This window comes from Ctenopharyngodon idella, chromosome 14 (assembly GCF_019924925.1).
Source record: "Ctenopharyngodon idella isolate HZGC_01 chromosome 14, HZGC01, whole genome shotgun sequence".
Taxonomy (NCBI): domain Eukaryota; kingdom Metazoa; phylum Chordata; class Actinopteri; order Cypriniformes; family Xenocyprididae; genus Ctenopharyngodon; species Ctenopharyngodon idella.
The window spans coordinates 513,593-536,663 of NC_067233.1; the positions used below are offsets into that span (position 1 = coordinate 513,593).

The following is a 23,071-nucleotide window of genomic DNA, read 5'->3' on the forward strand; positions in this document are numbered from 1 at the left end:
TTCTATTTGCCCACAAAAAAGACACCCTTCCTCTACCTGTGGATCAAGGTGCGCTCTGTGTCTGTTTGTAGCTATTAAACCATGCACAATTCTCCACTGAAGGTCCCCGGACCTTTTCTCAATGGCCGCCTTGTACAAGGTTCTCTAGCTACCTTTAGGGGAAACTCCTGATCCAAAATCCTCTTGCCATTTAGATTCTTTTAGTCCCTCTAAAGAGTTCATATGTAAAACTTTGACACAGGTGACATACAGTGCTTTTTTCCCGGTTTCACTGAAAAATTCTAGTTCAGGAGTCCTGAAGGTAAGCAAAGTCCCTTCCCTTTCTTGAAAATCATCAAAGGCAGGTACAATTTTTAACTCCGGGAAAATGATTTCCGTATCTTCATTAGTTGTTTCCAGAACATGTTTAGAATCCATGGATAAATACCCAAAAAGCTCACTCAACAGTCTCTGTGCCAAGCGAACCGACCTCACACCAAGCCCAGCAGCCAGCACCTCAGCAGACATCCATCCACCCGTTGTCATTAAATGTCCAATCTTTGTAATTCCAGCATTCCTTAAAGCAGTCCTCATTGATGCTGACTTCAAAATTTCTACATCCACAATAGGATTGTGTAATAGGGGTTCTTCTCTCATCCACAAACCTTTCACATCCTTAAGATTCCTTGATGTTCTTAGAATTTTCCAGGCTTTCAACATGGACCGATAGAAAGGTGTCAATGCAGACAAATCAACTCCTTGAGTGTCCATAAGAAAAAGATGTCGGTCTAATCCCATACTTCCTCCTTTTCTTAGGAGGGCACAAGCTATTCCAGCCCAGCTTACATCTTTTCCATAAAGTAATCTTTTTGCTGTCTGAAGTCTAAATGTCTTTATTCTACTTTTAATGTCCACCAATCCTTGGCCTCCTTCTTGTCTGGTTAGATAACACAGGTGCTCTTAGCCAATGCTGTCCAGACCTGGTTTTGCTGTCCAAAAAAGATGTTTTTGAATACTTTCCACCAGTTCCTCAGTGGGTTCTAAGACAATCATTTTGTGCCATAAGGATGAGGCTACAAGGTTGTTGCAGACCAAAACTCTTCCCCTGTATGATAGCTGGGGGAGCAGCCAATGCCAACGAGACAACCTAGCAGACACCTTTTCCATCAGGCCCTCCCAATTCTTTCTCTTATAATCCTCTCTTCCTAAAAATATCCCCAAGTACTTTAACCCAGACCTTCCCCACTGTAATCTACCTGGAAGTGTTGGACTATTACAATCCAAACCACACCACAGGGCATCACTTTTATGCCAATTTACTTTGGCAGATGAAGCTTTCCCATAACTCTCTAAAATATCTGTTAAAACCTGAACATCATTTTCATTTCTTAAAACAACAGTGATATCATCAGCATATGCTGAGACTTTTATACAATCATAACAATTTAAGACGTTTGTCTGTAATCCAGTTAGCTTTTCTCTCTTATTTTACAGAGAAGAGGTTCAATGACTAAACTATACAGTTGACCTGAGAGTGGGCATCCCTGTCTTATGCCCCTCTGTACTTTAACAGGAACACTCAGTCCACCCGCCATTTTTATCATATATGTGGCATTCTTGTACAACAATTTTATCATTGCAACAAATTTATCTCCAAAACCAAAACCTTTTAAAACTCTGAAAAGAAACTGGTGATCAACTCGATCAAATGCCTTTTCCTGGTCTAGTGATAAGATTCCTATATCATCATTATTTTTCAAAGCATAATCAATAACATCACGTACTAAATGCAAATTATCAGTGATACATCTATCTTTTATACAATAGGATTGATCTTTGTGTATAATTTTATGCAATATTTTGTTTAACCTGTTAGCCAAGCACTTTGATATTAGTTTATATTCAGAACATAGAACTGCAACTGGTCTCCAATTCTTTATTAAGGTAAGATCACCTTTCTTGGGAAGTAGTGTTAAAACTGCTCGTTGACAACTTTTAGGCATCAAACCAATACGAAAAACTTCTTGTAGTACTTCATAGAAATCAGCTCCAATTAAAGTCCAAAAGTGCTTGTAAAACTCGCCAGGAAGTCCATCTATACCTGGGGTGCGACCTGAAGCAAGTCCTAGTACTGCAGCGCTTAATTCCCCAAAGGAAAGTTCCGTATCCAAAATTTGTTTATCTTCAGCGGTTAAACAGGGAAGATTTTGCAAAAGTTCATTTTGGCTCCTCTCATCTGTGTTCTCGGCAGAATATAACTTAGAATAAAAGTCCACTGCCAATCTTTGCATTTCTACAGGATCGCTTGTATCGCGACCATGACTGTTTTTCAAACTATACATTTTTCTTTCTTGTACACTTTTATGTTCCAAGTTAAAAAAAAAAGAAGTAGGACCATCCATGTCTTTCATTGATAAAAACCTGCTCCTCACAAGAGCACCTTTCACTCTCTCATTTAGAATAGAACTCAACTTTAATTTCTTATCAGACCACTCTTGTATGTTAGCAGTAGGATCTCTCATCATTTTTTCTTCAATGACTAAAATTTCTTTCTCAATCCACTCCAAAGTCTGTTTCAAACTCAAGGTTGAATAAGATGTATATTGTTGACAAAATTCCCTTATATGTGCTTTACCAATTTCCCACCAAAGAATTACATTCTCATATCTGCTTTTTTCACTTTTCCAAGTTTCCCAAAAATACTTAAAAGACTCACAAAAACTTTTGTCTTGCAGTAACTTGACATTAAAATGCCAATAGGAACTCTTATTTCTTCTAGATATCAATGTGCAGTCAACCGTAATAAGCTTGTGATAAGTAAAATGAGTGGGGACAATAGCTGTATGTACAACTCTATTTTTCATATTGTTTGATAAATACAATCTGTCTAAACGTGCAGCTGAAATTCTACTCTCATTTACCTTTATCCAAGTATATTGTTTTACCAAGGGATTATTTTCTCCAAATATCTGCAAAATTAAAAGTTTCAATAATATTAGCTAAAACAGTAGGTGATTGAAAATTAGGTTCTTCTCCATTTCTATCAAAAGAAGGATCAAGTGTACAGTTCCAATCCCCTCCTAAAATTATCAAATCATTAACCTGCTGTTGTTTTAAAAATACATTCAACTTATTAAACGTATTTATCCTATCAGATGCATTATTAGGTGCATAGATATTAACAAATACAAAAATCAGACCATTAATATCAGCTCTAACTGCCAATAACCGTCCTGGCTCAATTTCTTTTTTATACAAGATTTTAACTTTAGTGGTTGGAGAGAAAAGAATTGCAACTCCTGCACTCAAGTTAGTACCATGAGTAAGAGCACACTCATTGCCCCACCACAGCCTCCAGTCAACCTCATTGCTCAAATCACTATGAGTTTCTTGTAAGAAAATCACATTTAAATTTTTCAACCTGATAAATTCTATGACCGTTTCTGCCTTCCCCCTATCCCTCATCCCATTAACATTCAAGGATCCCACCCGTAAAGTCTCCATGAGAAGAAGAGAGATTAAAAAAGAAAGCAGACAAGAAGAAAATCATATTAATCATATTGATTAGTTGGATTTTTCCCCCCTTTGGCCTAACTTTTCCTGTTTTACTTTGTCGGATTGCAGTAATGTGTTTCTTTAGTCTAAAACGCTTCTGCTATGAGAGCTCTTCATGACTACTAAGTCTCCTTGCCCACATAACAGATGCTACAAACTTGTCCAAATCTGGAAAGAAATCACTCACTTCAACTTTTCTACCCTTCGTTTCATCAAGAAATTCACTGATTTGAGCCACAGTATTCAAGTCTTCTTTCATCACTTTTGGCATCTCTGCTCCTTCAAACCATTGTTCATCATCTTTCATGCTATCATCAGTACATTGAGACATTCCATCCAACTCATCAACTGAGCCTTCCTCTACTGCTTGTACATCTGTCTGAGTCACATTCTCATTATTGACCACATTTTCAACTTCCTAACTTAAATGTCTGACAACTGCATAACTACATCCAGCTTGCGCACCCTCAGCATCAGCATCGCTTTCACTCACCTCATTGTGCCCGATGACTCCCTCAGAAGGCCTTTTCTTCTCTGTCGCTTGATTTTGTCGAATCGTAATTTCCACATTGTCAGTATCGTTGTCTTTGGACGAGCCGTTTTGCGTTGTATCGACAGGCAAACGCTGTTCATCATCCACTTTCTTATTCGGGCAAGAGAAACGTTTGTGGCCTAAATTTCCACATTCAAAGCACTTAAGATTGTCAGTACTTGCATACAGCATATATGAATTTTCTCCATGACTCACGCGAAATGAGATCTCTAACGTGCGCTCAGGGGAAGAGAGAAACATCAAAACTTGCCGTCTGAAAGAAAGAACGTGTTTCAATGCCGTGTTTTTACATCCTAACGGAATCATTCTGACTGGGCTTGCAATTTTTCCATATCACGTCAACTCTTTGGTAATCACGTCATTTGAAATGAAAGGTGGTACATTTGAAATTGTTACTTTAGTAGCCGGAGCCGCTAAAGGAGTCACGGGCACAAACATTTCTTTAATCCAAATTCCGCTCTCTGTCAGCTGGTTTACTAATTGCTCCGTTTTCAAAAACACTACAATAGCCTTATTCATTCGTGATGCTGAGAGAATATTCTCAAAACCAACCAATTCTCCCACCACTACGAGTACATCCTCCACGCTGACGCCGGTCTCGGGCACACACCTGCACCCATTTTGCATCGTTAGATGAGGGTTTACTTGCACAGATTCAGTCGCCATACCATCACGCGACAAAAGCCGCGAGCGGCTTAAAGTACAAAAGTCCTTCCTAGATTATAAATAAGTTTGCCAAAAAAAGGGGGAAAAAAAGAAGAAAAAGCTGAAAAAAGAACAGTTTTTCACGCTCACTCTAACCAACGCTCCACTCTTCCCACCACACTCGCACATGCGCACAGAGAGAGAGAGAGAGAGAGAGAGAGAGAGAGTAGAAAATAACTCTTTATTCTGTAAAGTCACATCATCTTCATAAGTAAATAAAACAGACAGAGGAAGTGAGATCATCTTCATTTTACCAGATCACAAAATATTAAGGTGAAAAATTTTACACAAATATAATGTGAACTCAGGCTCTTCATGATACTGAGTATAAAGTGTTTTAGTTTAAACTGTTGAAGTGATTTTTGGCATTTTGATTCTTGTATGTGAATGTTACTGACCTCAATCTCTCCAGTTTACAGTCTGAATCCTTCAGTACGTTACATAAGTGCTTCACTCCTGTGTTTTCTATTATATTCCCGCTCAGGTTCAGCTCTCTCAGGTGTGATGGGTTTGATTTCAGAGCTGAAGTCAGGATGACACACTGTTTCTCTGTAATACTGTATCCACTCAGACTGAAGACAGAAAGACAAAATGACTCAAATCCATGTTCAGTTCATGTGTGAGTTAAATCAATCATTAATAATGCAATACAGTCACTAATACACCAGCAAAATCATGGAAACTTAATGATATGAACAAATCAAGACAGGAGCATTTGAGGACACTAGTACAATGGATCAATATAGAAACAATAGAAAAGTATACATTTAAATGGACTGACGTCACATTTCAACATAAAATGTTGTACATGACTCACGATTTTAAGTCATTTTAAAGTGTAGTTTACAACCTCTAAATTCACATCATTTTTCTTAAAGGGGTGGTTGATTATGATTTCACTTTTTTAACTTTAGTTAGTGTGTAATGTTGTTGTTTGAGCATAAACAACATCTGCAAAGTTACAACGTTTAAAGTTCAATGCTGTAACGACTCAGAAGTATATTGATCCATTTGCAGTTTATTCAACAACAAGGCCAGTACAGGAATCATAAACCAGATAACAGGCAGAGGGTCGAGGCAGGCGGCAGACAGGGTAAACTGAGACAGGCAAAGGGGTCGGGACAGGCGGCAGACAGAGATAAACAATAGCAGGCAGTCGAGTAGGCAGGCAGCAAGAGTCCAAACAACAGTCCAATCGACAACAGGCAAGCAAACAGGAATAAATGCTCAGAAATGATAACCGTGGCTGATCAAGACTTCGCAAAGAACTGCGTGTGAGTGTGTGTTTTATAGTGCATGGGTAATGAGAGGATTGGCGGCAGGTGTGTGTGCAATCAGTCCCAGGTATGTGGGTGTATGGGAAATGTAGTCCAATTGAAAACTAATATTCGGGAGAGGGCTCCCTCTGGCGGCCCGAGAGATCTGGCGGCGAGCGGCTCCTGACGCGAGGAGGCAACCGACATCAGGGTCTCCCTCTGGGTCTGGGGGCCGGTTCCTCTGGATGTGTCCTATGAAACTAATCACTGAGCGAGGGGTCGAGAATGTCCTTGGCATTGACCCAGGATCGTTCCTCCGGACCGTAACCCTCCCAGTCGACCAGGTATTGCCGTCGTGAATCGAGCAGGTCTCGGACCTGGTATACCACCTCGTTGTCAATCAGCAATGGTGGGGGTCTCTGGTCCTCGGCCTCAGTGGTCCCCTGACCCTCTCCCGGACCGTCAGCAGGTTTCAGCAGCGAAACATGAAATGTAGGAGAAATGCGATAATTAGCAGGGAGTTGTAAATGAAATGAAACTGGAGTGATTTGTCTAATGATTTTGAATGGACCCACATACCTAGGACTGAGTTTCTTGTACGGCTGATGGAGACGAAGATCCCGGGTAGATAGCCAAACCCATTGGTCAGGGGTGTATTCAGGAGCTGGGCGCCGATGGCGGTTGGCTTGGATCTCTTTGTCGTCTTATGGCTCGTTGCAGGTGAATGTGGGCACGGTTCCATGTCTCCTTGCTCCGTTGTAACCACTCATTGACAGCTGGCAGCTTGGAAGGCTCTCCTGACCATGGAAATAGCAGAGGTTGGAAGCTTAGCACGCATTTGAAAGGAGTGAGACCTGTGGCTGGTTTCTGTAGGGAGTTCTAGGCGTACTCGGCCCATATGAGATAACGACTCCAGTCTGATTGATGGCTGTGACAACGAGCCCTGAGGAAGCGGGCAAGCTCTTGATTCAGCCTCTCCGTTTGACCGTTTGACTGAGGATTGTAGCCGGAGGTGAGACTGATGTTAACGTTGAGGAGGCGGAAGAAGGCTGACCAAAGTCTGGAGGTGAATTGTGGGCCCCTGTCAGACACTATGTCCTCTGGCAGACCATAAAAATTGGAATACATAGTTGCATAGAGTCTCGGCTGTTTCCATGTCGGTGGGTAACTTCGGCAGGGGAATCAGACGACAAGATTTCGAGAAGCGGTCTACAACAGTCAGAATGGTAGTGTTGCCTTGAGAGTTGGGGAGGTCTGTGACAAAGTCTATTGCTATATGTGACCAGGGTCGGTGTGGAATGGGCAGAGGTTGGAGCAACCCGGCTGGTACTTGGTGAGAGGATTTGGTGGTATTGCAAGTTGCACAATGGGACACGAAGCAAGCTGTATCCTCGGACATGGAGAACCACCAATACTTGTTTTTGAGCAGCTGCAGTGTGGCACTGATACCTGGATGACCTGAACTTGGACTGTCGTGAACGTGATGTAGCAGCTTGTCACGATGTTGATCAGGAACGTATACGAGTTCTGGCAGACATTCGGGTAGTGGTGGTGTTTGAGTGTTTGCCAAGTCTATTTCGGTGGAGATGTCCCGCTGGACCGGTGCCACCAGGAGATTGGTGGGAATTACGGTTTCGTGATTGTGGGGCTGTTCATTACCTTCGTGGATTCTGGAGAGTGCGTCAGCTTTAGTGTTTTTGGAGCCGGGACAATACGTGACAGTGAAGTGAAAGCGTGTGAAAAAGAGGGCCCATCTGGCCTGACGAGGATTCAAACGTTTGGCAGACTTCAAGTATTCCAGGTTCTTGTGGTCGGTTAGGACAGTAAAGGGTAGCTGGGTTCCCTCGAGCCAGTGACGCCACTCCTCCATAGCTGCTTTCATGGCGAGCAGCTCGCGGTTTCCCATGTCGTAGTTACGTTCAGCAGGAGAGAGCTTCCTCGAGAAGTAAGCGCAGGGGAACATTTTGTTAGACGGCTTGTGTCGTTGTGAAAGCACCGCCCCAATACCTGTGCTGGAGGCATCTACCTCCACGATGAAGGTCTTTGCTGGGGTCTGGATGATGGAGAATGGGAGCAGTGGTGAAATGGTGTTTTAATTCTTGAAAAGCCTGACAAGCCTCGGGGGTCCATCTGAGTGAAGTTGAATTTCGACGAGTCATAGAAGTCAGGGGTGCCGCCACGATGCTGAAGTTTCTGATGAAACGCCGATAGAAGTTTGCGAACCCCAGAAAGCGTTGAAGTTCCTTGAGAGATTGGGGCCTCGGCCAATTCAACACCGCTCTGACCTTTTGATCGTCCATAGCCACTCCCTCATGACTGATAACTTACCCCAGGAATGACATTTTTGTCTGATGGAACTCACATTTCTCTGCCTTTGCGTATAATTGATGCTGGATGAGACGGCGTAGAACGGCTCGGACATGTTGGATGTGCTCTTCCATGGAATTTGAGTAGACCAGGATGTCGTTGATATAGACCACCACCCATCTGTCTAGCATGTCTCGGAACACATCGTTGATCATTGACTGGAATACGGAAGGACTATTGGACAGCCCGAACAGCATAACGTATAAAATATTCGTAGTGCCCAGAAGATGTAGAAAAGGCTGTCTTCCACTCATCCCCCTCTCTGATGCGAATCAGGTTGTAAGCTGAGCGCAAATCCAGTTTTGTGAAGTATTTTGCTTGGCGGAGTTGTTCCAGAGCTGCCGGGACTAGTGGAAGGGGGTACCTAAACTTCACTGTGATGTCGTTTTGGCCGCGATAATCAATACAGGGCCGGAGACTTCCATCTTTCTTTTTGACAGAGAAGAAACTGGCCAATGCTGGTGAAGTGGAGGGACAGATGAATCCCTTGGCTAATTCCTCCTCTATGTATATCTTCATGGCTTCAGACTCGGGTTGTGAGAGTGGGAAGATTCGGCCTTTGGGCGGTGTGGTGCCAGGGAGGAGTTCAATGGCACAGTCCCAGGAGCAGTGCGGAGGTAATTGTGATGCTTTGACCTTGCTGAAAGCCTCGTAGAGATTGGCATCTTCGTTAGGGAGTCCAGGTACCTCGGGGCTGGGTGATGTGAGAGATGGTATGAACAGGAATGAGCGATCTGGGCATGATGCAGCTCTGATGACAGGACGCGCTCCATTGAACAATCTCTCCACTCCTCCAGGAAATACTGGGATCGTGACGGCGTAACTAAGGCAGAGCCAGGATGAGTGAATGAATGGGAGAGCTGATGACATAGAATTGCAGGGTTTCTTGATGAAGTAGACCGGTTTGCATCTGTAGGTGGTTGGTAATGTGTGTGATTCGGCCCTCTCCAATCGGCCGACCGTCTAGCGCCTCCACTGCCAAGCGAGAAGTACAGGGTGTTAGAGCGAGATTATGTTTGTCAGCGAATTCTTTGGAAATGAAGTTGCCAGCTGCTCCTGAGTCTAACAGTCCTTCCACGATTATCTTCTTACTGCCACTGATTATTTTAACTGGTACTTTAACACAATGTATAGATTGAATCGACTCACTCACTGCTTTGTTGTTGCTCGTGGTGGGTCTCACCGGACATGAGGACTTGTAATGACCAGGCTGGCCGCAGTACATGCAGAGGTGATGTTGTGTCCGCCGTTCTCGTTCCTCAGGTGTGAGATGTGTGTAGCTGAGCTGCATGAGTTCATGATTCCCTGTGAGAGGAGGGGCTGAAGTGGTAGAGACTCGTGCTGAGGGACGTGATCACATTAAGTTATCTATTTGTATCGTTAGATCCATGAATTCGTTTAAGGAACGACCCTCGTCGCGGCAAGCCATTTCAGTCTGGAGAGCTGGATTTAAACCATGGCGGTAGAGAAGCTTGAGCGTATCCTCTACCCAGTCAGTTTCAGCAGTGAGTGTGCGGAAGGTTAGAGTGAACTCAGCGGCTGTGCTGGTGCCCTGGGACAGGGCGAGCAGTTGTTCACCCACGCTGCGACCAGTACTGGAGCGTTCAAACACCTTTCGGAAGCGTTGCATGAAATGGTCAAAAGAGTGGAAACTAGACCCATCAGACCTCCAAACAGCGGTAATCCATTCCAGAGCCTTTCCAGTCAGAAGTGAGCAAACGAAAGCAATCTTACTTGTATCCGTGGTATACAGGGCTGGTTGTTGATTTACAAACAATGAGCATTGAAGTAAGAAGCCCTTGCATCTGTTGGGAGCGCCGTCAAACTTCTCAGAAAAAGCCAGACAAGGGCTCACGGTGTTGGTGGGCTGCTCTGGAGGATGATTGGATGTCGTTACTGTGGCGGGTGGCGGTGCGGCTGGCTGGAGAGTGAGGCCTTGCAATGACCTCACTAAATCCTCTGTCAAGGTCGTCAATCGGGTAAGTTGATGCTGATGTACCACCAGCTGACTGGCTTGAGCAGATAACTCAGAGTACAGTTGAACAATGGCTGCTGGATCACTTAGCGGCGAATGGCTGCTGGATCACTTAGTGGCTTCTGTAACGACTCAGAAGTATATTGATCCATTTGCAGTTTATTCAACAACAAGGGCAGTACAGGAATCATAAACCAGATAACAAGCAGAGGGTCGAGGCAGGCAGCAGACAGGGTAAACTGAGACAGGCAAAGGGGTCGGGGCAGGCGGCAGACAGGGATAAACAATAGCAGGCAAGAATCAGAGTCCAAACAACAGTCCAATCGATAACAGGCAAGCAAACAGGAATAAACGCTCAGAAATGATAACCGTGGCTGATCAAGACTTTGCAAAGAACTGCGTGTGAGTGCGTGTTTTATAGTGCATGGGTAATGAGAGGATTGGCGGCAGGTGTGTGTGCAATCAGTCCCAGATATGTGGGTGTATGGGAAATGTAGTTCAATTGAAAACTAATATTCGGGAGAGGGCTCCCTCTGGTGGCCCGAGAGATCTGGTGCAAGGGATCCAATCATGACAAATGCAAAGGGAGATATTTTCTTTTAAAGAATTCTCTGTTTAAGCACTATAAAAAGCTGCTGGTAGGGAGGGACTACAAAAAGCTTCTTTCTAGGTTTGTGACATCACAACTGTAAAATTTACATAAACCCCGCCCCCGAGAACACACAACAAAGAGAGTGAGGCCATGTAATTGCAATACTTGCATGTCATAAAAGCAAGATGACAACATAAGTTATAACCATAATAAAACTAAACTATACCTGTTCTATCTTCATGCAGCATATATTCTCTGGCTCTGTAGGAATCTTACAACAGTTCCCACATGAGCGATTTATAGACTATTATGACAGAATATGCTAATCAATGACTTTAACTCCACATTAGCTACACACATTCATCAATTAACCATTCAGAAACGTCCTGTTGAATTCTACATGTTGTCACTTCTTCTCGAGTCTCTCCATCAGTGTCCGACTCCGGTTTGAACATAAAAGGCTAAACAGTTTCTGACATTTTCAGTGAATCTGCATGAGGTAATTGGTGCATTATTTAACGCCATACCTAACATGAGCTCTTGAAACTCCGCCCTCTCCTTGGGAGCAGCAGCTCATTTGCATTTAAAGGGACACACAAAAATGGAGCATTTTTGCTCACTCTCAAAAAGTGACAAATTTAACATGCTATAAAAAATGATCTGTGGGGTATTTTGAGCTAAAACTTCACATACACACTCTGGGGACATCAGAGACCTATTTTACACCTCGTAAAAGTGGCATTATATGAATTTAATAAATTAAGATTTAGTGAAAAGTACCATTAGTCCAGTATAACTGTAACTCAGTCAGAATAATCTACTGTCATTTGTTACACTGTTTTTAGTCTGTTCTCACTTCTGTATTGTTTCAAAACAAACATTTATCAGATTTCAGCATATGCAACTATTTTATATCCACAAAGATTATATTCACACTCTTTCTACTGATACACATAACAAGCTGTTAACTAATAGTATTTCTTAATCTTTCTTCAGATGGAGAAACACCAGAAAATGCAGTGCTATAAATGATGTGACTTGAGTCCAGTTGTCTTAAACTAAACAGTGAACTTTAATCACACTGTAACTGCTGTACAGTATAATGATACTAACTCAAGTTTCTCCAGCTTGAATTGTGGGTTCATCAGTAGATCATATAACAGTCACATGAACTACATTAGGAGAAATTAGAAAAATAAACTCTTTATTCTGTTTCGTTCAATATCAAAACATTTTCTTTCTTGTATGTGAATGTTACTGACCTCAATCTCTCCAGTTTACAGTGTGAATCCTTCAGTACATCACATAAGTGCTTCACTCCTGTGTTTTTGATTATATTCCAGCTCAGGTCCAGCTCTCTCAGGTGTGATGGGTTTGATTTCAGAGCTGAAGTCAGGATGAGACACTGTTTCTCTGTAATACTGCATCTATTCAGACTAAAGACAGAAAGAGAAAAGAAAATGACTACGATCTATGATGAACATCTTATTGAAGAACTACAGCAGGCATATAGTCTGTCATTTAGTCTACAGTTCCCATATTCTGCTTGTAATTGTGTCACACTAGTTCTTTTTGTTGTAAACTGTTGTTTAGAACATTGTAGCATTGTAGCAGCAAATGCAAATCTCATGATATTTCTGCAGAACATATACACAATCAGTGCATTGATTAAAATACTTGAAATGCAACTAGCTGAACACCTAATTTTACCTGTGACGAATGGCAAAGGCCAGAAGATGTAATGCTATGGTATAAACAATGCAACTTAAACTAAACAGTAAACTTTACAGTATAATGATACTAACTGTAGTTTCTCCAGCTTGAATTGTGGATTCATCAGTAGATCACTGAGGTTTTTCACTCCTGAATCTCCTAGTTTATTCTCGCTCAGGTTCAGCTCTCTCAGGTGTGATGGGTTTGATTTCAGAGCTGAAGTCAGAGCAGAACAACCTTCATCTGTCATATAACAGTAGCTTAACCTACATTCGCAGAGAGAGAGAGAGAGAGAGATTGATTTTGATTTTTAATAACAAACTTTATTCAATCATAACAGCATAAATATTAAACACACATCAAACCCAAACCAGATCAAAAATTAACTCCTCCTCCACCACCATACAAAAAAATCTAATTGTAACACCACTGTAGTTTAAATGTTTCTATATCATTCATTGTTTTATAATAAAACTCGACTACAATTCTTGACTTAACAAAAACCCTTTCCAATTCTTTTGTTGGGTATTTGAATCTCCAAGATACACACCTAGATATTTAAAACCTTCTTTCTTCCAGATCATCCCACTAGGTAATTTTGGTAGCCCTCCCTCCCATTTCCCAACAGCCAGTGCTTCACTCTTCTCCCAATTAACTTTGGCAGCTGAAATTATTCCAAAATCATTAATAACAGAAACCAGCTGATTAATGTCTTCTTGTCAGTTTACCATGACCATAACATCATCAGTATAAGCTGAAATTTGATGCTGAATATCATGATGCAATATTAAACCATTAATCTTGGTTCTTAGTCTATTCAGCACTGGCTAATGAGTAAAGCATACCGGACAGTGCACAACCCTATCTGATCCCTCTACTAGCTTTAAAAGGGGCGCTCAAACCACCATTGATCCTCAGCAAACTTTCAGTGTCCTGGTACAACACTTTTATCATACCAATAAAATCAGAACTAAAACCAAATGCTTCTAGGGCGTCCCATAAATACTAGTGCTCAACTCTATCGAATGCTTTTTGTTGGTCAATAGAGATAAAACAGTAATAAAACAACTTTTCACAACATTAAACAATAAAACCTGTCCAATCTGGCCAAGGAAATAAAGTTTTCTGTTATGTACCCATGTGTATTGTCTTACAAACTGTGAGTCTCAATTAATTCATTTAAAACACGACTTGAAGCAGCATGAGGTTCAATGTGATTTCTGTCTACTCTATAATTCTCTGTACAATTAAAATCGCCACCAAAAACAAAAAATCATCAGAACCTCTTGCCCACAGCCAAAACATTTCATAGTATCAGACAATTCATTAACCAAGAGCTCATCTTTAATGAAAGGTGGCACATTCGACAGCGTTATCTTTTTTGCTGGCTGAACCAGCGGCATTACTGGAGTAAAAGTGTCCTGAATTACTACTCCGCTCTGAACTACACTGTTTACCTTCTCAATCGTATCAAGGAAAATAACAACAGCACTGTTCATTCGTTAAACTGACATAATACTGTCAAAACCAACAACTTCACCAACAGCCAGGCTACGAACTTCTACACAGTAGCTCATTACAGGTGCGAGTTTTATCCCATGCCTTCGAGAAAGCTGCTCAAACTTTGTTTGGCGTGGGCCCGCCATTGCCGACCAGCAAAATGCTGGTTGACAGCGTTCCACAACCTCAAAGCCCCCTCCTGAACCTTCTTTTCAAACAAACGTATGAACAAAACTTTAAAGCAGAGACAGTAAATGAAAACAGAAAAAGAGAGCACTCACTCGTACCGCAGCACTCTCACTCACACGCCGACACCGTCCACTCACTCACAGCATCCACTCAGAGAGAGAGAGAGAGCGCAGGAAATAAGAGAGAGGGCTGGGTTATTTTTGTTTGCTTTTAGATTAATAGCATATTGGAGTGAGCTTCAGCTGGCTGAAATGGTGGTTCATTGGCTTTAATGTACAAACTTTGCACTGGTGAAGTTCTGAATGCCCCCAAGGCAAGCCATAATCCCTGATGATGCAATGATGATGTAATCCTTGTCAAGCATGTTTATATTATTTCCAGGTAGAATCATAAATTATGCTCCCATAGTCCAAATGGTATCAGATCAATACTCAAAGTCACAAAAGAACAGTGTAATCGGCTCCCCATTTAGTTTTGACCAACACTTTAATTATTCATAGTTTTAAGACATTTGTCCTTTACATGCAACCACATCATCGCACAAGCTGATTGGCCTCTGCTGATCCTGCAGCCAATGAGATTGCATGCTCAACATTTAAATAGTCTGGTTCATTGTTGGCTGTAAGCTAGTCCTGCAGTGCGCTATCAGAGCTCCTCTGAAACCCTCTACCTCCCCCAGCTCCACCTGCCTAGATCTGCTACGAGATTTATGAATGTCCATTTATGCAGCAGCATATCCTACATTATCACAGCAGCGTGTCTGTGTATCAACAGCAGCTTAGCAGATCTAGTCTGCCAAGACCAAAACATTAACATTGCCATATTCAATAACATGTTAAAACCTATTCCGAGAGTTGTCATGATTGAAATATACAGTATCTCACAGGAGTACACCCCTCACATTTTTGTAAATATTTTATTATATCTTTTCATGTGACAACACTGAAGAAATAACACTTTGCTACAATGTAAAGTAGTGAGTGTACAGCTTGTATAACAGTGTAAATTTGCTGTCCCCTCAAAATAACTCAACACACAGCCATTAATGTCTAAACCGCTGGCCACAAAAGTGAGTACACCCCTAAGTGAAAATGTAAAAATTGTGGCCCCCATTATTTTCCAGCACTGCCTTAACCCTCTTGGGCATGGAGTTCACCTGAGCTTCACAGGTTGCCACTGGAGTACTCTTCCAATCCTCCATGACGACATCACGGAGCTGGGGGATGTTAGAGACCTTGTGCTCCTCCACCTTCCATTTGAGGATGCCCCACAGATGCTCAATAGGGTTTAGGTCTGGAGACATGCTTGGCCAGTCCATCACCTTTATCCTTAGCTTCTTTAGCAAGGCAGTGGTCGTCTTGGAGGTGTGTTTGGGGTCATTATCATGTTGTAATACTGCCCTGCGGCCCAGTTTCCGAAGGGAGGGGATCATGCTCTGCTCATTCATGGTTCCCTCAATGAACTGTAGCTCTTGTGCATCATCTTTAGAAGAGGCTTCCTTCTGGGACGACAGCTACGCAGACCAATTTGATGCAGTGTGCGGCGTATGGTCTGAGCACTGACAGGCTGACCCCCCAACCCTTCAACCTCTGCAGCAATGCTGGCAGCACTCATACGTCTATTTCCTAAACACAACCTCTGGATATGACGCTGAGCACGTACACTCAACTTCTTTGGTCGACCATGGTGAGGTCTGTTCTGAGTGGAACCTGTCCTGTTAAACCGCTGTATGGTCTTGGCCACCATGCTGCAGCTCAGTTTCAGGGTCTTGGCAATCTTCTTATAGCCTACACCATCTTTTTCTAGAGCAACAATTCTTTTTTTCAGATCCTCATAGAGTTCTTTGCCATGAGGTGCCATGTTGAACTTCCAGTGACCAGTATGAGAGAGTGAGAGCGATAACACCAAATTTAACACACCTGCTCATCATTCACACCTGAGACCTTGTAACACTAACAAGTCACATGACACCAGGGAGAGAAAATGGCTAATTGGGCCCAATTTGGACATTTTCACTTAGGGGTGTACTCACTTTTGTGGCCAGCGGTTTAGACATTAAACCCCCTTGAGCCGGTGGTCGCGCCGGCAATATCCCCTTGCTTTTTTTCTTATCAGTATGAAAGAGACTCAAAATACTCCGTCAATTTTGCACATAAAATTAAGAGTTATACTCCATTTTAATCTGTGAAATATGTTTTATTTGTGCACACTCAGAGTAAAAACAAAATATTGTGCTTTTTGCAAAATAAAGGAAACTAACATGATGCATGATCAGTCGTCGAAGTCCAATCTGATAGTCCTCAGAAAATGAGCTGTAACTTAGTGAATACTAATCACAGGAAAATGAGACTTATGTCTAAAAAAATGTTGTCAGGTTTTAAATTGTGTAAGTCAAATCAAAAACAAATATTCTGTTTATGTAATCTGAATGAAAAGAGAGACATGTCAGACATCCGTGAGTCAGCTCATTATCCACTAATTTGGCTACGCCCAAGGAGCGAGCGCTATTCAGACGCAAATTCTGAGGCAATACATGTATACATCAATGCAATCGTGTATTTATTATCTTCAAAAGTGTCTATCTGCATGTTATAGCCATGGTTAGCGATGTCTGGAAGCCTCTGTTAGTTCCTGGAATGTCACATGGTATGCCTGTTCTTCACTGAGTCATTTGTGGACTAAATGTGCACAGAGCGCCCTCCGGCTGCAAGTATGAATTGAAAACACAGTATCCAGTGCTCATAGTGATGACAATAAATACTGAATAAATATTACTCTGTATAGAAAGTTGACACATAGGCTATTAACAAATTACGGTCACTATAAGAGTAAAACAGAGGTCAAAATGTGAAGCTTGAGTCTTAGATATTTTTTATGATGTATAGTTTGTCAACTGCACGTTAACATTTAGGCTATATAATATAACAAATATAATAGCCTATATGAAATGCCATAGAGGTAACATGAATGTTCAGACGCTTTGCATCACAGAAATACATTATATTTTAAAGGATATTAAAATAGAAAACCATTATTTGGTTTGAGACTTGAGACTTCTTTTAAAAACATTATAATAGTAATGCGTCCAATCTTTTGACTGGTACTGTAATTTAAACTAGACCTATACAAAATTTTCTTCATGATGTGCAATAATACGTGCATGCATGAGATCACAAAAATTATGTTTTTTTGTAAAGAGTGGACATTATATTAACATTAATACTGTTATCAGCATGATTACAGAGGGTTTTTTCACATAGCCTACCTGACTGAAAGGGCTCATTATGCGGGTCTTTGTCTTCTCAGGTGTGAATCACAGCATTATTCATGAAGATTCACGCCTCCATGCATACTGTGTTTCTTGACAAAAAGTGTCTTACAAAATTTAAATCAATATATTGTTTTATATGAATGAGTAGGCAGGAGAATTTTTACATCATTTTGAAGCAAAAACTCTAGTCTACAACTTCCAATACCCAGAAGTCTTGTGAACACATATTTTGTATTTATTTTATGGCCTTATTTCAGTGACTTAAGTTTTTTGTTTTTTCAATAACCATGCATAAACATTATTCCTTCAAAAATACAAACATGTACATACACGTTCCTCACAAATTATGGTAGCGTAGTTCGTGCTGAATACAGTGTAATGACACCTTTTCCATTAATATGTTTATGAACAACTGAAAAAAGCACAAATGTCAGGGCATGTCAAAACTTCTCCAGGGCCCCAAAAATCCTCAGACCCCAGAGGGTTAACTCGTGCCAGGTGTAGATGGTGAAAGTTACAGAGTGAATATTGTGCCATATTAAACAAACAAATCCAGCATTTGCAAACAAACATGATCTGCTTTGCAAAGGAAAACTCGGACTCGCAAACAAACAAAGTGATTAACAAATACAAAGGTCAGTTTGAGCGAAAAACGCAGAGGAGTAACAATATATGTAATGTGTTTTACAAATATAAATAAATGAGCCTACATCATATTTCACAAATAAATACAACCATCCTACAAATGGCATGGTAACCTTTGAACAAATACCAAATCTAGTGCATACATACACACACCGGTCTGGTCTCAGTGTTACCTTATTATATTAGTGTTTTTCTCAAAGTGTACAATATCAACAATATGTCTTGTAATTTAAAATAATAATTAATTTTAATTTTTAATATAATTATTATTTGATATCATTTTTATTTATGTATATACGCACTGCAGACAGAGTATGTGTGAACCTGGTGTTAGATGTAAATTGCAGATCACAACTGATGCCAACTCTTTGTTAAACAAGTATTAATGTCTTCTTTTTAGTTCTTGGTCCCACCTTTGTTGCCATTCTTTAATATTTTTTTCCCCACACTATACTCTTTCCTTCTGATCACTGCATCTGTACTCTTGCAGTGCTTTCTTAGCTATTTTGTCTACCTTTTCACTTCCTATAATATCATATGTGCTGGGACCCACATAAGTGTAACTTCATCACCTTTATTCTTTATTCTTGAATAGATAGACGTAACTTCATAAAAAAGCTCCTGATGATTCTTAACCATTACCGGACTTGAGACTCTGCAGTACAGAGACAGAGTCATTGCAAATTAAAGTTCTGTTTAACTTAGAGTATTCAATCCATTCTAACACCATCAAGATGGCAAACAGCTTAACAGCATATACACTTCAGTGATCTGATGTTCTCCTGCTCATCTCACTCTTCTGGCTGGGAACTAAAATTGCAGCACCTGTAACTCCTGTTATTGGGTCTTTTGATCCATCTGTAAAAAAAGACTTAAAATTAATGTATTTTTGGTTCTCATGTCTATAAATTTCACTCACCACATCAACTTGATTGTTTACTATTTTAGTCTGTAATACCTCCAGATCCACTACTGGAGTGTCAAACTTCCACATAGGGATACTGGACCATACTACAGTTTTACAAAACTCCTTTCCATATACTCCCAGGTCACGTGCAGCATCATCTCCTGTCCAACCAAAACTACATTTCCCTTTCGAAGGGAACTCAACTCTGCGTTAACCGCTATGGGGAACCGTCACTCGTGACAGGTGTCCGATATGCCAAAGAATCACACCACTCCAATCCTATTGGCCGGCGTCAGCCTATGACGTAATCATGGGGCGAACCCGGGAGTTATAAAGGGGGCGCCCAAGGAAGCAGTCAACATCTACTCGTCTTTTCGGGACTGTCTTGTCTTGCCATTGATCTCATCTCCGGTAAGGAATTACTCTCTATCATGACTGACAAACGTTTCAGGAAGTGGGCTGATCCTTGTCCCAGGGTTTCTAACACCGGAGGACTCACACAACCTGTGCGTTTTTTGTTTGGGCGAGGAGCACGCGTGGACATTGCTCGAGGGCACTGTCTGCGTTAATTGTGAGCGTCTTCCTATGAGGACGCTCCGGTTCTCGTCTGGCCCTCTTCTCGAGGGAAGAGGTGTCGGCTACCTTTGCCCGGTGGTTCCAGCCCTGCTCGTGCTGAGGCTGAGCGGCGGCTGAAATCATGGGGCTCACAGGTGGAGCTCGCTGAGAAATTTGAGAAGGGTGTAAACCTTTCTCAAACCGAAGCAGCTGACGAGGACGTGCTCCTGGATGACGATGACGTCTTGTCTTTGACGTCTTCGGATCCAAGAGCGAGTGCTCTTCTGGCTGCAAGCCCAGAGAGCAGGAGATGGCCGAGGAGGGAGAAGCAGGTGAGTATAGTCAGTAATTGTGAAGGTGTTATTTTGGGCAAAATAACTGAATCACTAGGCTGGCTAGTTTCTTGCAGGCCTTGTTTTTGCCCGCTAGGTTTAGCTCCCTGTGTTAAGTGCAGCTTTTCAGCTATATTATAGTCTTGTTTGAGTTTGCACTTATTATTTCAGTTATTTGTATGCAGGTCGGCCTGTTTCGGCCACCTGACTCTGTTGGCTTGTAGTGCTTCATTTTTCCCTTCATGTTTGAAGGTTGCAAAGTGAAGCCCAAGCCTGCTAGGCCTTAGCTTGTAGCTAGGCTAGAGCTAGGTTAGGTGTTTGTTTGTTACATCACCCTTATTTTGTTACCCCCTTTTTCAGGGTGTATAATTCCTAGTTCTGGCTGCCTCCCGAGGGAGATGTTGGCCATATGCCCTTTTTCCCTTTCATTATATGTAGGGTGCTATGGCTAGGGTTAACAGCTAAGGTTATAGGCTGTTGTTAGCCTTCCTGGTTTGTTCCCCCAGGTGGTAGCTATGCAGTGTTGCTAGGCCCCACTTTCAGAACCTGTCATGCTTATGTTTCCGCATGAGCTCCTTGATATTATTCAAGTTGAATGTACGATGCTAAATGATTTTAGCTCTTGTTCTCAAGGGTTCATCACAGATCTTAGTTCTGTTGTTAAGGCTGTGAAACATTTATCCTGTTGGATGGCATGTATTACAAAGCATGTTTGTTGCTTTGGGTTCTTAGCCGCAGCCCTACATATCTTCGATTATGTGAGCTTACTTAGTGCTGCCACAGGTTATCACCTGTCTCTGAATTGTAGGCTTGGGTTAGCCTCTATCTAAGTGCGTGGTGTTTTTTGTATTCCCCAGTTAGGGTTTGTGCTTCACTGAGTGCATCACCTGTTGGATTGCACACTCAGGTTGAGTGTAGACGGCCTTATTCTGCTTAGAATAGATTTGGTCTTTGTTCACTCCCGGTTGATCCTGACCACAGCAACTGTTTTACATTTACTGTTAGATTGTTGGCTCTTTTGTTAGTAGCCTCTCTTCCAAGTACAGCTTGTCTTGGGCGCTGTTGGTTTACGATCATGAGTTTGCTCACATATCTTAGCACTGCCTCAGGCTTATGCGCATGTCGTTTGAGGTAGTAGGCCTTGTGGGCCTCCCTTAAACCATGGTAGCATATGTTTTTTGTACCATGTACATTTGCCTGTTGGATTGTGTAGGCTTAGCTCAGGTTGTGTAGCTAGTTACCCACAACTAGTTTGTTGGGTCTAGAGCTGGTTCCCTTGGAGCTTGGTCCCTATTATGACCACTGGCTGGCGCCACATGGTGTTAAAAGTAGTAGGCCCTTTCAGGTCTCCTTTTTAATCTTCATGTTGGCACGGCTGAGTTGGTTATGTTGCACTCATTCCATGGTTGAGTCTTTATTTTTCTGACTTACAACCGCCATCGGCCACGCCCACCTCTGTAAAAGTAGGCCCTAGGTCAGGCCTCTCTTAAGTGCTGTGTGTGCGTACTCTTCCAAGTGTTGGTTTTTTACGAGTACTTGGCCTGCTGGCTGGTTTAGTCATTTAGTTGCCATTGGCTGGTGCCGTATGTTCATAGGTTATAGGCCCCAGTAGGGCCTCCCTTTAGTTTGCATGTTGGCTCAGTTTGCTTTGGTTTCTATTTGACTCATCACCATGGATGGGTCTTGATCGCCACTAGCTGTCGCCACGTGTTTACGAGTTGTAGGCCTTTTAGGCCTCCTATGTATCATGTTGGAGCTCGGTTTTGTACTCCTCTCGCTTAGAGAGTAAAAGATGCTTTTACTGAGTACTTTTTCTGAGTGGCTTGCCTCTCAGGGTAAGTTCTTGTGTTAAAACCAGCTATTTGTGTGGTTTTATGCATTTACTTCCTTGAGCTTGGTCTCCTTTAGAGCTCTAGTAGAGCTAAGTAGTTACCTTGTTGTTTACTTGGTTCTATTTTTGCTCCTAGAACTTTAGTGGCCGCTAGCTGACGCCGCGTGTGACGGGTAGGCCCTCGGGGCCTCCTTGACTAACATGCAGGCTTACACCTTTTTTGTGTTTTCTTTAATAATTTTTACTGAAAACAGTAAAAGGGGATTTATGTCGCTGGCTGGCCAGGGCTCCGGCTGACTCATTAACCTCCTTCGTAGTCGGTTTGTCTTGCCTGGAGCTTGATAACACTGCCACGAGCTGATGCCACGTGCCTGCTGAGGTTATAGGCCCATGGGGCCTTCTTTAGCGCATGATGGCGTACGCTGTACTCCTCTTGCTTAAAGAGTAAAAGGTTCTTTACTGAGTACACTGCTCGCTGGATTGTGTTGGTATGGACTTTGTGGGCACCCACAGTGGCTTTATTGCATGGTTGGTCGTGCGCTGCAGCACATTTGTTTTAGGCAAGTGGCTTCTTTGCCACCCTGAAATACCACCATCCGTTTTATGTCTCTGGTGTGATTCTAGTTCTTCTTCAAAACTTCAATTATGTTGTAGGCTCTTTTCCGGCCTCCATAATTATGTGCCTACAGTATGGTCTATCTGTTAGGTTGAGCTTCGTACTTCCCTTTGGGTTGACTTTGTAATTGTGCTTAGCTCCCTAAGCTGGTCATTGGTTGTAGACTTCTGTGAAGTCTCCCGCTGAGACCAGCCCCCTAGGCTGGTTTGTGCTCCCCTGTTCCAGGGTTTTTCTAGCGCACAGCCTCCTCAGGTGCATTTGTCAGACACTGAGTAGATCCCAGGATGAGCGGGTTTTTACTCCCCTCAATACGAGGGTTTATAGCACTCAGCTGAGTTCTGCTCTCCGGGATGCCCATCTCTGCACGTGGGTTTGAGTTGCTCACTGCTCTTTCACAGTCGCTCTTACTTGCTCTCTTCTCTGAAGAATGTGCTATGGAGATTCTGTGTAACAGACAGGGCTGGCCCAGACTAATTCTGGCCTTCGCCAAGTTGGTACGGCCTCCCTGGTGGCGTCGAGGGTGACTCTGT

At 42.3% G+C, this 23,071-nt stretch overlaps 1 protein-coding gene across 1 annotated transcript in view; it reads right to left on the reverse strand.

The window, feature by feature from the left end:
- LOC127494395 (uncharacterized) overlaps positions 1–14,563 on the reverse strand; it is a 492,193-nt gene extending 477,630 nt beyond the window's left edge. The window contains exons 1-4 of the mRNA XM_051860279.1: positions 14,477–14,563; positions 12,788–12,961; positions 12,245–12,418; positions 5,191–5,364 (exon numbers count right to left, since the gene is read on the reverse strand). Of these exons, the coding sequence (XP_051716239.1) occupies positions 5,191–5,364; positions 12,245–12,418; positions 12,788–12,945 (506 nt within the window). The 5' untranslated portion in view covers positions 12,946–12,961; positions 14,477–14,563. The remainder of the gene's footprint in view (positions 1–5,190; positions 5,365–12,244; positions 12,419–12,787; positions 12,962–14,476) is intronic.
- Between the last annotated feature and the right edge of the window lie 8,508 nt (positions 14,564–23,071).